The sequence below is a fragment of the Bubalus bubalis genome, chromosome 17, assembly GCF_019923935.1.
Source record: "Bubalus bubalis isolate 160015118507 breed Murrah chromosome 17, NDDB_SH_1, whole genome shotgun sequence".
In the NCBI taxonomy this organism is placed as follows: Eukaryota; Metazoa; Chordata; class Mammalia; order Artiodactyla; family Bovidae; genus Bubalus; species Bubalus bubalis.
Genome location: NC_059173.1, coordinates 37,169,680 through 37,187,426, shown reverse-complemented (window position 1 = coordinate 37,187,426; position 17,747 = coordinate 37,169,680). Strand labels below are relative to the sequence as shown.

General features: G+C 35.8%; 1 protein-coding gene across 11 annotated transcripts in view; it reads right to left on the bottom strand.

The window, feature by feature from the left end:
* Positions 1–17,747, bottom strand: part of KIAA1109 (KIAA1109 ortholog) — a 206,838-nt gene that overhangs the window by 91,410 nt on the left and 97,681 nt on the right. For all 11 annotated transcript variants that reach the window (XM_025268008.3, XM_025268017.3, XM_025268015.3 and 8 more), the window contains 9 exons: positions 17,489–17,609; positions 12,900–13,046; positions 12,237–12,364; positions 11,712–11,911; positions 10,028–10,225; positions 5,632–5,843; positions 1,711–1,862; positions 1,097–1,247; positions 781–933 (listed from right to left, as the gene is read on the bottom strand). In XM_025268008.3, the coding sequence (XP_025123793.2) occupies positions 781–933; positions 1,097–1,247; positions 1,711–1,862; positions 5,632–5,843; positions 10,028–10,225; positions 11,712–11,911; positions 12,237–12,364; positions 12,900–13,046; positions 17,489–17,609 (1,462 nt within the window). The remainder of the gene's footprint in view (positions 1–780; positions 934–1,096; positions 1,248–1,710; positions 1,863–5,631; positions 5,844–10,027; positions 10,226–11,711; positions 11,912–12,236; positions 12,365–12,899; positions 13,047–17,488; positions 17,610–17,747) is intronic.

Sequence of the window (17,747 nt, the reverse complement as noted above, 5' to 3'; positions counted from 1 at the left end):
AGATGGGCAAGTTAACCTTGGACTGTGGCCTCCCAGTCTTCAGTTCACAGAGTGGTAGTAGAAGGCACTATACTAACCTAAGGTCTGAGTACCTTTATGAAATCCATAATTTACTCCAGATTCTTTCATTAGAGGTTATCAGGAGCATGACTGGCCATCAACAGTACTGATACATTGATTATTACTTTAGCTGAAGATTCTTATGTATTCTCTGTTGATCAGAAGCTTGGAGTGGAGCGGGAGGTCCTCAAGCTCTAAGCTCTTAACCACGATTTGTTACACCTTCCACAGTGCTTTTCTAGGGCAGAGATATATTGGATCTCTTCATATAGTTATATATTCCCCCCTCAATTATTAACTAGTCCTTATTAAACATTTATGTGAAATATGACTAATGACTACTCGTTTCCTTGCAATTCTTTATACCTTGTCCTCTAAGATGGTCTTTCCTGGTTCTCCTCCTTTCCCTCCTCAGCACTTTGTGTACCTCTATGCACTCTCTCCACGCCCCTTTCATTTCAGTATTTATCAAGGATCCATCCCTGACCAGTTTCTCACTCAACATATTCTTAGAAGACTCATCCATGTTCACTGCTTCTAATACTTCTAATACTGGCAACACCTAAACCATTAATCTGAGCCCAATCTTGTCTATAAGCCTGGATTTCTAACCAAATTTCTCCTTTGGACTTTCCATACTCATCTCAAACCTTGTGTGTCAGTGGCTAACCAACAGAATAGAGGCTTTTTTAAAACTAACGTATGATTCCAGTAACTCACCATTGTAGCATCATCAATGATGGAGTAATTTGCCTGGTGAAGGTAGTGATGTAATATATTGCACAGCAAACATGAAGGATTTTCTTGGAGAAAACGGGCAACTTTTGTAAGTCTGTTATATTTACTTCTTAAGGGAAAATGTACACTTTTATTCTGAGAAAAGCAAAACAACAGATTTATAAGGATATAGCAAAGATACAATAAACAAAAAAAATTAAAAACTTGCAGGTCTGATATTTTCCAACAACAATAAATAATAAGGGAGTATTTCCAATAATAAACTTTGTATGACACTTTGCATTGTTGAAAGACATACCTCTAATGCTTCTGTCATTATGCATCCCATAACAGCACAAATTCTCAAGGTCCCCTCAGTTTCTAATTTGTTTAAAGATGACTTGAGTTGATCAATGGGAACAAGCCATGCACCAACAGCTGGAGTTGCAGTGCTTAAAAGGTTCAGCTGCCTTTTAAAATGAAAAAATATATATATAAACAAATGTTTTTTAAGAGTATTTCAAATACTCTCCCATACATATTGTACTCTGTGGCTATTTCATTTAGGCAACATTACTTTTCCTTCTGACCAGCAGATAGATTCTGAATATATAAGTAGGAAATGCAAAGGATGATAGAATTAGAAAGAAAAATACAAAAGTCTGTTAGAGGTGAAAAAAGTAAAAAGCTCATGACAGGGTGACATGTAAAATTAAAATAAAACTTTAGAAAAGAAAAAGGGTTAAATAAGCTGAGAATAATGTCTACAGAAAGTATGAAGTAAGAAAGATGGGAAAGAAGTAGCAACCCTAATACTAGATATATTAGAAAAACAATGCAAAAAGATACATGACACAGAATTTATGTAATTTAAAATTAAATAAAAAAATCAGGGGAATCAAGGGATAGTAATCTATTTTAAAAATTTCTTACCTAGAAAATGCATGTGCAGGAGATCTCACATTGGTTGGAGCTGCAAAACTAAACCAAATTTCCTTGATGGTCAACTTCATGCTACATGAATCTGGAGGTGGAGGCATTAGAGGTAGATCTTTTTTCAAATCATCAGATTCAACTCCTTCATCCTATATAAAATAGAGTACCAAAAGTTATTAATGTATAGTCCCTTAAAACCACTAGCACAGAGTGTTTTAAGCACAAAACTTTTCCATCAAAACAAGTTCTATAGATAACAGTGTGAAATAAAACAGGTTTATTAGCTTTGCAGCTCCCACCAATGTGAGATCTCCTGCATATGCATTTTCTAGGTAAGAACTGTAGCCTGCATTGGAGGCAGCCTCCTTACCATCTGAGCCACCAGGGAAATCCATGGAATTAGGATTAACTGCCTTTAGGGGATTCACTGGTGGCTCAGTGGTTAAGAATCCACCTGCCAATGCAGGATACCCGAGTTTGATCCCGGGGTTGGGAATATCCCCTGGAGAAGCAAATGGCAACACTCCAGAATTCCTGCTTGGGAAGTCCCATGGACAGAGGAGCCTGGTGGGCTACAGTCCATGGGGTTGCAAAGAGTCAGGTATCAATGAGCGACTGAGCACACACAGCACAGAGGTCATCCAACTATTACATCAGAGGACAAGTGACAGCATTAAGGTCTTCTGCTTCTTACTGCAATCTATTTTCCATTCTATTTTAAGGGGAAATTTCAAACTTCCAAATAAAGTGCCATGAGAAATACTATTACAGTCTATGTTCAAATAAGTAACACTTTCCACAATAGAAAATTCTTAGTTATATGCTAATCTGAACCTGTATTGAAAAAAATAGGCATAATACTTTTTCTTTTTTTTTTTAATTTTATTTTATTTTTAAACTTTACATAATTTTATTAGTTTTGCCAAATATCAAAATGAATCTGCCACAGGCATAATATTTTTTCAACGTGTAATCACCACTCTTCAGAATGCAGGGAGGGAAAAAGCATATTATTAAAGAAAAAAAGTCCACTTCTTGTTATATCTGTTTACAGGTCTCTAATTCACTTTTAGATATTATTGGTCAAAATAAAGAAAAGGTCGGCATTTGCTTGTGGGATGATTAAGGAATAGAGAGTATCCACAAAACAGCTGTGAATCCTAAATGTTATAAAAAAAAATATGAGTCATAGATTATAGCAATTTTAAAGTCAGCAGGCACTAAACAGAAGTCTACATTCCCTTATCTGCAATTCCAACATCCAGAACATTCTGAAAATCTAAATCTGTTTTGTAAATGTGGCATCAAAATCTGATATGAATGTGTGAGAGACTATCCTATTTGGTATTTTTATTAATGTCATGCTGCAAAAATAGTCAATATTTCAAGATGCAACATTAATGTTATCTAAGATTTCACACACGCCATATTATCTTCTTTTTAATTTATATATATATATGTATATATATATATTTTTTTTTTTTATGGAAGTATTGGACTTCCCTGGTGGCTCAAACAGTAAAGCGTCTGTCTACAATGCAGGAGACCTGGGTTCGAGCCCTGGGTTGGGAAGCTCCCCTGGAGAAGGAAATGGCAATACACTCCAGTACTATTGCCTGGAAAATCCCAGGGACAGAGGAGCCTGGTAGGCTACAGTCCATGGGGTCACAAAGAGTCGGACACAACTGAGCGATTTCACTTTCTTTCTTTCTTTCTTTTCATAGATGTACAATATTATATGTTACAGGTATACAACATAGTGACACGATTTTTAAGGGTTATACCTCATTTAGGTGCTTCTCACATGGCACAGTGGTAAAGAACTCACCCACCCATGCAGGAGACCCAAGAAATGCAGGTTCAATCCCTGGGTCAGGGAAGATCTCCTGGAGAAGGAAATGGCAACCCACTCCAGTATTCTTGCCTGGGAAATCCCACAGACAGAGGAGCTAATGGGCTACAGTCCATGTGGTCACAAGAATCAGACATGACCGAGTGACTGAATACTATATTCTATTTATAGTCATCATAAAATATTGGTTTATTCCCTGTGATGTGTAATATATTCTTGTAGCTTATTTTATACTAATAGTCTGCACTTCTTAATTAGGTGTATGTGGAATCTAAAAAAATACAACAAACTAGTAAATATAACAAAAAAGAAGCAGGCTCATAGATATAGAGAACAAAATATAGGGCTATGGCATATGATCTTTCTTTTAAAGAAAAAAAATCTGAATTCTCAAATACATTTGGGTTTCAGACAAGGGCTGTGAGCCAGGCAACTGAGAATATACAAATATACAGAAAACAGTCTAGAGGAATCTGAACTTTAAATAAAGGGAAAGGGCCTTGTAAATAAGCAAGTAATTAAAACAACATGTGAAACAAAGTAATAATAAATTTGGATTTACACTGACTGAATTTTTGGTGCCTATGGCACATCTCAATGATGATATCTAAAAGGTTATGGATATAATTCTGAAGATCAGGTGAAAGCTTTGTTTTACGCTTTGTCGTGTGTCTGACTCTGCAACACCATGGACTGAAAGCCATGGCTCCTCTCTCCGTGGGATTCTCTAGGCAAGAATACTAGAGTGGGTGGCCATTCCATTATCCAGGGGATCTTCCTAACCCAGGGACTGAACCTGCATCTCCTGTGTCTCCTGCACTGGCAGGTGAGTTCTTTACCACTGCACCACCTGAGAAGCACCTATATAGCACTGGAATATAACTTTTAAAAATTATGTCACTATTTGTATATCCAGGGATTGAACCTAGGTCTCCTGCATTGCAGGCAGATTCTTTACTATCTGAGCCACCAGGGAAGCCCACACTATATTCTTCTACTTCTCTGTATATTCATTCTATTAATTTATGAGAGTTTGATATTGAAACTCTAACTAAAAAAGAATTTATCTACTTAAAAAAATAATTATAATATATAGTGGAACCATATGCACCCTTGTTCTGTATTTCCCAAGTTTCCTGTAATTGTGTTATCATACTTTCATAATTGAGAAAAATAAAAAAAATTAAAATTAAAAAAACCTATTTACTATGCATCGAATCAAAATAAACATTTCAAAAATAAATTTCCAGAGACCTAGAGTTCAGAAGTGATTGTACCAAGGTATACTGGATGACTAAGACATATTTCTTAGTTAAAAGGTAGTTTCTTCTTCAATTGGTCTAATCTTCAAATGAGCAGAAGTGTGTGTGTGTCTAAGAACAACGTTTACCAAGTTCTTACTATGCTTTAGACACCAAGCTAAGTCTTTCTTATGACCTGCCTCCTTCAATCATCATAACTCTAGAATGTTAATATCATTACAATACTCATTTCAGAAACACACAAGATGCTAAAAAAAAAAAAAAAATGTGCCCAAGATCAGCAATCAGGTAGTAGTACAAGTATTCAGTAGTCTATAGAATTTTGAACATTTTCATTATTGCTATTACTATATTCATCATTAAATTATACCATGACAAAAATAATGAGTTGCATTTGAACTCATTTCTATACACCTGCAAAAAAAATAGGCAGATATTGACAAAAATGTTAAAATATTTAAACGTGAAATACTACCAGTAATAAAACTGTTTATTTAAAAAATGAATTCGGCTAAAATCCTTTAAACAAGATAAAAACAAAGTTCTAATTTTCTGAAATTCCATTAATTCAACAAATAAAATTGTTTGACATAAGCAAAGTATAATGTTATTATATATTCACAGATATAAGTGCAATTTTAGCAATTACACTTGTAGAATATAATCACCAAAATGCCTTGGCTACCATTTATGCAAAATCTACAACATGGAAAGATAAGCAAATATACTCCAGAAATTGACTGTGACTTGGGTAAACAATTTTCTATTTTTCCAAAGCATTATTATTATAAGAAATTCACCAACTTGTTCATCAGAAACAGAATTTCCATTTAAGTCTGAAGAAGGGCTTGTTCGGTCACAAGGAAGATTATCATCAGAGACATCAGTATTATAGCCGCTGCCAGTTGGAGAATCAGAAGAATTATTGGATGTCAGCACTCCACCCCTTTCTGTGACATTAGCTTTACCCATAATTCCAAAAGCATTATATAAAACAGCACCAGACTGTCTTCCTCCTATACAAATGAAAGAATTTATTTATTAAAAACATTAGTCTTATCTCAATGCTGTACTCTACAATTTTTATAAAGGAAAAAATAAAAACCTCATAAAGATTTTTTTTCCTACCAAAACTTTATCCTTATATATAAAAGTGATATAATATTGGGTCATCAGGTAAGGAATTGTAGGCATAAACACTACTACTACATTGAGGCTTCCCTCATAGCTCAGTCAGTAAGGAATCTGCAATGCAGGAGACCTGGGTTCAATCCCTGGGTCAGGAAGATCCCCTAGAGAAGGAAATGGCAACCCACTCCAGTATTCCTGCCTGGAGAATCCCATGGACAAAGGAGCCTGGCGGGCTACAGTCTATGGGTTGCAAGTGTCAGACACAATGGAGCGACTAAGCCCATGCACGCAAGAGACTATTTCTGAAAGTCTTATACACAATTCAGCCTTCCTATTTTAAAGTTATATTCAATAATGTAAAAGAAAATATACAAAACTAATACAATTATGTAAAGTTTAAAAATAAAATAAAATTAAAAAAAAAAAAAAAAAGAAAATATAAGTCAGTAGACAGCCAGTCTCTCCCATCAGGAAGCTTCCATTAGCCTCTTATCCTAATCCATCAGAAGGCAGATAGAATGAAAACCACACTCACAGAAAACTAATCAAACTGATCACATGGACCACAGCCTTGCCTAACTCCATGCCATGTAGGGCCACAGAAGATGGATGGGTCATGATGTAGAGTTCTAACAAACTGCGGTCCAATGGTGAAGGAAATGGCAAACCACTTCAGTATTCTTGCCATGAGAACCCCATCAACAGTATGAAAAAACAAAAGATATGATACTGAAAGATGAATTCTGGAGATCAGGAGGTGCTCAATATGCTAATGGAGAAGAGTGAAGAAATAACTCTAGAAAGAACGAAGAGACAGAGCCAAAGCAAAAACAACGCTCAGCTGTGGATGTGACTGGTGATGGAAGTAAAGTCCGATGCTGTAAAGAACAACATTGCATAGGAACCTGGAATGTTAGGTCCATGAATCAAGGTATATTGGAGGTGGCCAACAGGATATGGCAAGAGTGAATATCAACAATTTAGGAATCCGTGAACTAAAATGGACTGGAATGGGCAAATTTAATTCAGATGACCATTATATTTACTACTGTGGGCAAGAATCCCTTAGAAAAAAATGGGGTAGCCCTCACAGTCAACAAGCGAGTCCAAAATGCAGTACTTTTGTGCAGTCTCAAAAATGAAAGAATGATCTCTGTTCATTTTCAAGGCAAACCGTTCAATATCCCAGTAATCCAAGTCTATGTCTCAACCAATAATGCTGAAGAAGCTGAAGCTGAATGGTTCTATGAAGACCTACAAGACCTTCTAGAATTAACACCCAAAAAAGATGTCCATTTCATCATAACGGACTAGTATGCAAAAGTAGGAAGTCAAGAAACACCTTGAGTAATTTGCTCCAAGGCAAATTTGGCCTTGGAGCACAAAATGAAGAAGGGCAAAAGCTAACAGAATTTTGCCAAGAGAATGCACTGGTCATAGCAAACACCCTCTTCCAAAAACACAAGAGAAGATACTACATATGGACATCACCAGATGGTCAGTACCAAAATCAGACTGAGTGTATTCTTTGCAGCCAAAGATGGAGAAGCTGTATACAATCAGCAAAAACAAGACTGGGGGTTGACTGTGGCTCAGATCATGAACTCCTTATTGCAAAATTCAGACTTAAATTGAAGAAAGTAGGGAAAACCACTAAACCATTCAGGTATGACCTAAATAAAATCCCTTACGATTATACGGTGGAAGTGACAAATAGATTCATGGGATTAGATCTGATAGACAGAGTGCGTGAAGAACTGTGGGTGGAGGTTCATGACATTGTACAGGAAGCAATGATCAGACCATCCCCAAGAAAAGGAAATGCAAAAAGGCAAAATGGTTGTCTGACAAGGCCTTACAAATAGATGAGAAAAGAAGAGAAGCTAAAGGCAAAGAAGAAAAGGAAAGATATACCCTTTGAAGGCAACAGAGTTCCAAAGAATATCAAGGAGAGATAAGAAAGCCTTCCTCAGTGATCAATGCAAAGAAATAGAGGAAAACAATAGAATGGGAAAGACTAGAGATCTCTTCAAGAAAATTAGAGATACCAAGGGAATATTTCATGTAAAGATGAGCACAATAAAGGACAGAAATGGTATGGACCTAACAGAAGCAGAAGATATTAAGAAGAGGGGGCAAGAATACACAGAACTATACAAAAAAGATCTTCATGACCCAGATAACCACAATGGTGTGATTACTCACCTAGAGCCATACCTGGAATGCAAAGTCAAGTGGGCATCTGGAAGCATCACTACAAACAAAGCTAGTGGAGGTGATGGAATTTCAGTTGAGCTATTTCAAATCCTAAACGATGATGTTGTGAAAGTGCTGTACTCAATATGCCAGCAAATTTGGAAAACTCAGCAGTGGCCACAGGACTGGAAAAGGTCAGTTTTCATTCCAATGACAAAGAATGTTCAAACTACCACACAATTGCACTCTTCTCACATACTAGCAAAGTAATGCTCAAATTCTCCAAGTCAGGCTTCAACAGTACATGAACTGTGAACTTCCAGATGTCCAAGCTGGATTTTAGAAAAGGCAGAGGGACCAGAGATCAAATTGCCAACATCCGTGGATCATCGAAAATCAAGAGAGTTCCAGAATAACATCTACTTCTGCTTTATTGACTATGCCAAATCCTTTGACTGTGTGGATCACAACAAACTGTGGAAAATTCTTCAAGATGGGAATATCAGACCACCTGTCCTGCCTCCTGAGAAATCTGCATGCAGGTCAAGAAGCAACAGTTAAAACTGGACATGGAACAACAGACTGGTTCCAAATCGGGATAGGTCCATCAAGGCTGTATAGTGTCACCCTGGTTAATTAATTTATATGCAGAGTACATCATGAGAAATGCTGGGCTGGATGAAGCACAAACTGGAATCAAGATTGCCAGGAGAAACATGAATAACCTCAGAAACACAGATGACACCACCCTTATGGCAGAAAGTGAGGAAAAACTAAAGAGCCTCTTGATGAAAGTGAAAAAGAAGAGTGAAAAAGTTGGCTTAATATTCAGACAACTAAGATCATGGCATCCAGTCCCATCACTTCATGGCAAATAGATGAGGAAACAATGCAAACAGTGACAGACTTTATTTTCTTGGGCTCCAAAATCACTGAAGATGGTGACCGCAGCCTTGAAATTAAGACACTTGCTCCTTGGAGGAAAAGTTATGACAAATTGAGGATAATATAAAGCAGAGACATTACTCTGCGGACAAAGTTCCATCTAGTCAAAGCTATGGTTTTTCCAGTAGTCATGTATGGATGGGAGAGTTGGACTATAAAGAAAGTGGAGCACTGAAGAACTGATGCTTTTGAACTGTGGTGTTGCAGAAGACTCTTGAGAGTCCCTTGGACCACAAAGAGATCAAACCAGTCCATCCTAAAGGAAACTAGTCCTGAATATTCATTGGAAGGAGTGATGCTGAAGCTCCAACACTTTGGCCACTTGATATGAAGAACTGACTCAGTGGAAAAGATCCTGACACTGGGAAAGATTGAAGGCAGTAGGAGAAGGGGTTGACATAGGATAAGATGGTTGGATGGCATCACTGACTCTATGGACATGAGTTTAATAAGCAAGCTCTGTGAGTTGGTGATTGACAGGAAAGCCTGGTGTGCTTCAGTCCATGGGGTCACAAAGAGTTGTACATGATTGACTGTCTGAATTGACTGATCAGTGAATAAAGGATTTACAGTATTTTCATCCTACATGGCAAGACTCTAATAATCAAAGACCCAGTTTCCAAAGACACAAAGTTCCTAAAGTTGTTTTATATTTTATGCAAGAATTTTTTCTGAACTATACACTGCTTTGCTCAGGCATTGATGATTTGTATGTCTAGATGCTCTGCCAGTTTTGAATCACATGATTATTCCATAAAGATCCACTTACACAATTGGGATGGGGCACCCACTTCTATTAAATAATCTCAGATGCCATACTTTCTGCTTGAATATGCTGATTCAGCTTACTGAAAGTCATGATTGTTCAAAACATTTCAGCAATCTGTGTCCAATTTGTTCCCTTAAAGCAGAAATTTAAAAAGCTTACCTTTTATTGTTAAATTTTCAAGTCCACATTCAAACATTATCCAACCCCATTTTTCCTGGCTGGGACCTATTCGAGTTACATCTGGAATAGCTTGCTGATCAGTTTCATCCACAAAAGCAAACTCATCCAGCTCTTCAAGAGTAAATAAAACTTTGGACTTCTCAAAAGGAATAGCAGTGATGGCACAGGTACCGATATCTATTATCAAAAGAGAACAAAATAACCATTTTTAAAAAGAGGTTTATTTTTAAAAAACAATAAATAATGTAAACATTTGACACAGTGGTTGTCCTAAAAGATATCTTAGCATTCTGTCAAAGAAAAAACAATGAAGCAACCAGTTTCTAAAACAACACTGCCTGCTGCTGCTGCTGCTAAGTCGCTTCAGTCGTATCCGACTCTGTGCGACCCCATAGGCGGCAGCCCACCAGGCTCCCCCGTCCCTGGGATTCTCCAGGCAAGAACACTGGAGTGGGCCGCCATTTCCTTCCCCAATGCAGGAAAGTGAAAAGTGAAAGTGAAGTCGCTCAGTCATGTCCAACTCCCAGGGACCCCATGGACTGCAGCCTACCAGGCTCCTCCGTCCATGGGATTTGCCAGGCAAAAATACTAGAGTGGGTTGCCATTGCCTTCTCTGAACGCTGCCTAATGTCATACTAATTAAAAAGTTCCAGAATCATGTTAAAGTAAGAAGGTGAAAAGAAGATTCCGTAAGTAACAAATAATTATTCAGAGACAGGATAATTTCCAAAAGATTATATAGAAAAAAAATCTAAAAGTCTAAACTTAAAAAAGTTCCTGAATAATTCAGCTTCATAGTAAATTATTTTAAATACTGACTTGTGATTTTACAAAATAAAAATTATTCAAATTAATTACCTAGACTTAGGAAAAACATTCTTTCCCAGGAAAACTATACCTTTTACTCAAAGATTGCTTTATGCTAACATTTTATATAATAATTCATCACAGACATTGATTGCCATAATTTCATCATGTTCAATATGCCATATGGACATTATCATCCCAAGTTTTTTACTTTATCATTTTTTAAAAATTTCTTTCCCTGATTACAGCTTATGAATACAGAAAAGCAAAAAGAAGATAAAGAAATTCATGGAAATTTACCACCTAGAGGTAACATGTTTACATTTGAACCAAGTTTCCTACCAGCTCTTTAGAGATCATTTTACAAACCCAGCTTTGGTCCCCACTTTTCATGTAACAGTCAACTGAAAAATTTCTTCAGTTTATTGAAAATTCTTCAAAGATAGTATTTTAAGAAGCCCACAGCTATGCCTGTGATTCTTATTGGTACTATATTTTACAGATTTGACTATCTACTTTTGATACCACAATTATTCCTTTTTAACAAAGCTGTGTCAACAGAATGGTTTTAAAAAGAAAGCAAAGACTATAAAGATCATACTCTCTCTGTTCTATAATGAGCAAACAGATGGGAGATAGAAGCAGTTCCTAATTTGGGGCCATACCACTCATCTTCCTACCAAAGTTTACCTTATCTTTTGCAGTAGTTAAACATTCTGTGTTCATATAGAAATGCCTTTTTCTTATGAAATACTAAAATTGAAGCAATATTCAAAGGAAAATATTTTATGTTTCCTTTTGCAAAATCCTCTTACATTTATATATGTCAAAGAAAAAATATGTTGTAGACTCCTACCTGTTGTATCAAGACCCCTCAGTTGCCCATGAACTCGATGAATGTTTAACTTGGCTGCAATCTCTTTGCCTTTTTCCACTCCAGCATTTGATCTGAGAGATCCGGATGACTGAGGCTGCATCTTAGTAGCATGAACGTACCTATCAAAGTTTGATGTTCTACCAGGGTCTGCACCGTTTGAACTCTCTTCAACCACACCTCTTCATGAAAAAGAAAGAGTATGATGGTTAACATGTATATAATACGGCTCAATAAAAATATTTAACTAGTTTTTAAAAAAAACTCCACTATTTTAAATAAACCAATATTAATAAAAAAATTCTTCAGTGTTTACTAATAGTGTAAATAAAAACCGTGTAAACTTTTTAAAATCCATTTTGCTTATATAAAAATGAGATTTGAAATTCCAATATCAGTCTTGAGTTTTAACATCAGAATTTTCCAATATATATTGAAAAGACAGCTAAGGTTTGTTTTTACATCCAGCAAGATAGTCACAGCTCAGGTTAATAAACTCTTTCTTACCTGTTCATACGAACTTGTGTAGCAATTCTGTCAAAACACAGTGCTACTAAGGAAACATGAGTCACACTCCTACTAGGAGCTGTATTTGGAGATTCCTCTACTGAGGCTTGTAGCAAACATAAGTTCACCTAACACACAAAATGTCACATATTTCAGAGTTGAAAAGTAAAATGCTACCACTTAAACACAAGATATACAGGAAAAAGAAAAACTACTGTTAGGAATGGAATATCTATGTGTACAAGAGTATAATAAAGGCAAAGCTTATAAATATAAACTCTCATAAAATAATAATGAAATTCTTACTGGGTGGATATGAAACATTTTAGTTTTATTTAATTAACTTATTTATTAAATAACATTAATGTTAATTAAATACTAATATAATTATTTAATAATAAAATAATGATTAAATACTAATATAAATAAATGTTAGTGGTAATTAAATAACATTAAATATTTAATGTTATTTAAATATTAGTAACATATTAACCAACATTCTGTTTAGGTAAACTATTTATATTACATTAATTCTTACATTAGATCAAGGAAATAAAACAAAAAAATTTGATATTACACTTTATTCTACCACCATTTAGTTTAGAATAAAAATCACCACAATATTTTCTTTCAGTAAAATTTTTTTAAATATTAAATTTTTACCTTTGGTATGCTAACATTAGCCTGAAGACCTTTAATTGTTACATTATCTTGCTTCATTATAGGATTTGTCTGCGCTTGTCCTTGATTAGTCATTCCTATGGTAGAGTGTTCAGTTTTTGTTCCTCTAACATCTTGCTTAGAAGATAGCTAAAAAGATTAAAAGTAGTATTATGAAAACACAACAACCCAAAACCTGTGGGACACGGTAAAAGCAGTCCTAAGGGGAAAGTTCATAGCAATACAGACACACCTCAAGAAACAAGAAAAAAGTCAAATAAATAACTTAACTCTACACCTAAAGCAACTAGAAAAGGAGGAAATGAAGAACCCCAGGGTTAGGAGAAGGAAAGAAATCTTAAAACTTAGAGCAGAAATAAATGCAAAAGAAACAAAAGAGATCATAGCAAAAATCAACAAAACCAAAAGCTGGTTTTTTGAAAGGATAAATAAAATTGACAAACCATTAGCCAGACTCATCAAGAAACAAAGGGAGAAAAATCAAATCAATAAAATTAGAAATGAAAATGGAGAGATCACAACAGACAACACAGAAATACAAAGGATCATAAGAGACTACTATCAACAATTATATGCCAATAAAATGGACAACGTGGAAGAAATGGACAAATTCTTAGAAAAGTACAACTTTCCAAAACTTGACCAGGAAGAAATAGAAAATCTTAACAGACCCATCACAAGCACGGAAATTGAAACTGTAATCAAAAATCTTCCAGCAAACAAAAGCCCAGATCCACACGGCTTCACAGCTGAATTCTACCAAAAATTTAGAGAAGAGCTAACACCTATCCTGCTCAAACTCTTCCAGAAAATTGCAGAGGATGGTAAACTCCCAAACTCATTCTATGAGGCCACCATCACCCTAATACCAAAACCTGACAAAGATCCCACAAAAAAAGAAAACTACAGGCCAATATCACTGATGAACATAGATGCAAAAATCCTTAACAAAATTCTAGCAATCAGAATCCAACAACACATTAAAAAGATCATACACCATGACCAAGTGGGCTTTATCCCAGGGATGCAAGGATTCGTCAATATCCGCAAATCAATCAATGTAATACACCACATTAACAAATTGAAAAATAAAAACCATATGATTATCTCAATAGATGCAGAGAAAGCCTTTGACAAAATTCAACATCCATTTATGATAAAAACTCTCCAGAAAGCAGGAATAGAAGGAACATACCTCAACATAATCAAAGCTATATATGACAAACCCACAGCAAACATTATCCTCAATGGTGAAAAATTGAAAGCATTTCCTCTCAAGTCAGGAACAAGACAAGGGTGCCCACTTTCACCATTACTATTCAACATAGTTTTGGAAGTTTTGGCCACAGCAATCAGAGCAGAAAAAGAAATAAAAGGACTCCAAATTGGAAAAGAAGAAGTAAAGCTCTCACTGTTTGCAGATGACATGATCCTCTACATAGAAAACCCTAAAGACTCCACCAGAAAATCACTAGAACTAATCAATGACTATAGTAAAGTTGCAGGATATAAAATCAACACCCAGAAATCCCTTGCATTCCTATACACTAATAATGAGAAAACAGAAAGAGAAATTAAGGAAACAATTCCATTCACCATTGCAACGGAAAGAATAAAATACTTAGGAATATATCTACCTAAAGAAACTAAAGACCTATATATAGAAAACTATAAAACACTGGTGAAAGAAATCAAAGAGGACACTAACAGATGGAGAAATATACCATGTTCATGGATTGGAAGAATCAATATAGTGAAAATGAGTATACTACCCAAAGCAATCTATAGATTCAATGCAATCCCTATCAAGCTACCAACAGCATTCTTCACAGAGCTAGAACAAATAATTTCACAATTTGTATGGAAATACAAAAAACCTCGAATAGCCAAAGCGATCTTGAGAAAGAAGAATGGAACTGGAGGAATCAACCTATCTGACTTCAGGCTCTACTACAAAGCCACAGTTATCAAGACAGTATGGTACTGGCACAAAGACAGAAATATAGATCAATGGAACAAAATAGAAAGCCCAGAGATAAATCCACGTACATACGGACACCTTATCTTTGACAAAGGAGGCAAGAATATACAATGGATTAAAGACAATCTCTTTAACAAGTGGTGCTGGGAAATCTGGTCAACCACTTGTAAAAGAATGAAACTAGAACACTTTCTAACACCATACACAAAAATAAACTCAAAATGGATTAAAGATCTGAACGTAAGACCAGAAACTATAAAACTCCTAGAGGAGAACATAGGCAAAACACTCTCTGACATACATCACAGCAGGATCCTCTATGACCCACCTCCCAGAATATTGGAAATAAAAGCAAAAATAAACAAATGGGACCTAATTAACCTTAAAAGCTTCTTCACATCAAAGGAAACTATTAGCAAGGTGAAAAGACAGACTTCAGAATGGGAGAAGATAATAGCAAATGAAGCAACTGACAAGCAACTAATCTCAAAAATATACAAGCAACTCCTACAGCTCAACTCCAGAAAAATAAATGACCCAATCAAAAAATGGGCCGAAGAACTAAATAGACATTTCTCCAAAGAAGACATACAGATGGCTAACAAACATGAAAAGATGCTCAACATCACTCATTATCAGAGAAATGCAAATCAAAACCACTATGAGGTACCATTTCACACCAGTCAGAATGGCTGCGATCCAAAAGTCTACAAGTAATAAATGCTGGAGAGGGTGTGGAGAAAAGGGAACCCTCTTACACTGTTGGTGGGAATGCAAACTAGTACAGCCACTATGGAGAACAGTGTGGAGATTCCTTAAAAAACTGGAAATAGACCTGCCTTATGATCCAGCAATCCCACTGCTGGGCATACACACTGAGGAAACCAGAAGGGAAAGAGACACATGTACCCCAATGTTCATCGCAGCACTGTTTATAATAGCCAGGACATGGAAGCAACCTAGATGTCCATCAGCAGATGAATGGATAAGAAAGCGGTGGTACATATACACAATGGAGTATTACTCAGCCATTGAAAAGAATACATTTGAATCAGTTCTAATGAGATGGATGAAACTGGAGCCTATTATACAGAGTGAAGTAAGCCAGAAAGAAAAACACCGATACAGTATACTAACGCATATATATGGAATTTAGAAAGATGGTAACAATAACCCTGTGTACGAGACAGCAAAAGAGACACTGATGTATAGAACAGTCTTATGGACTCTGTGAGAGAGGGAGAGGGTGGGAAGATTTGGGAGAATGGTGTTGAAACATGTAAAATATCATGTATGAAACGAGTTGCCAGTCCAGGTTCGATGCACGATACTGGATGCTTGGGGCTGGTGCACTGGGACGACCCAGAGGGATAGAATGGGGAGGGAGGAGGGGGGAGGGTTCAGGATGGGGAACACATGTATACCTGTGGCGGATTCATTTTGATATTTGGCAAAACTAATACAATTATGTAAAGTTTAAAAATAAAATAAAATTAAAAAAAAAAAGTAGTATTATTTCACAGACCTTTAATAATTTCCACATCATCTACAACAGCAACTTGTTATTCACTGTGCTCCTTTATACCTATCTATATACTAGCTGCCATCTGGGTTAGCATTCCTACTCTTAAAGTCCAAACCTTAGAAAAGCTGGGAAACAGACTGGCAGCCCCAAGGTTGAGAAAACTGATACATAATAAAGCTAAATCAGCCTACACAAAAAGGGACAGAAAAGATGGTAATAACAATAATAGGTTTTTTTAAAAGGATCACCAAATTCTATGTACTTGAAAACCTATTTGGTTTCTGATAACTAGCTCTCCTTGTTGGCTGGAATATTTTCAAATTTCTTTTGATTTGTACTACTCTAGCTCAATTACCTATCACATGAAATGCCAAATTATTCTGAATAACTGGATCACTAAAAATAGGTTTAATTTCACCTCCCCTGGTCCCTAGTGCAAATACAACTCAGATAAACTTGAAATTCACGTGGATAGTCACTGATGAGCACTAAGACATGACTGCTAAGAAAGTAGCTTTGTGACTCAGACCACAATGTAAGGAAAATATCACACACCAGAAGACAGTGGCTTGATTCACAGAGGTGAACAAAAATAACCTCAAAAATACTAAGATACAAGTTATCTAATCACAGAGGAAAGTCAAAATAATAAACAGATTTGCTTTCTTAGAAAATGAATGTACCAGTGCCAAAGAACACTCCTTCACTTAGGACCAAAGCTCTTTAGAAAAGGCTTGGAATTAAACTACTTCTAAAATAAAAGAAAAATTGCCACATTTTAATAAATATATTACTTTTATTTAATGCATAGTATAGTCATATACTGTTCATGGGGTTCTCATGGGGTCGCAAAGAGTCAGACACGACAGAGTGACTGAACTGAACTGATAGTCATATATGCTATCTCTTACAGAGCCAATGACATATAAAGGTTGCTTAGAAATGTCCACCTGCATTCCAATTTAAATGGTAAAGTTTTAGTATATTCAAGTTTTTTGAGTTTGGCTACTATATACATGTAAAGAATACTCAAATTGCCACACTCACTCAACAAAAAGTTCTTACATTTTCTGAGAAGGTAGTCTTGCTATTTTGGACAGCTTCCCTGAGGACTTTGACATGTAGATCATCCACAATTGCTGCTGGATGTCGAGTACTAGCACAATGAACCATGGCTTCAATATACCTGAAGGAAGAAAAACAGTAAATGAAGCATGTTAATATCACTTAATACTGTGATCTATTTTATCTAATCTACCCTATTATGTTCTATTCTAAATTTTATTCATCTTAGTTTTGTCTCCTTAGAAGACTATAATCTCCT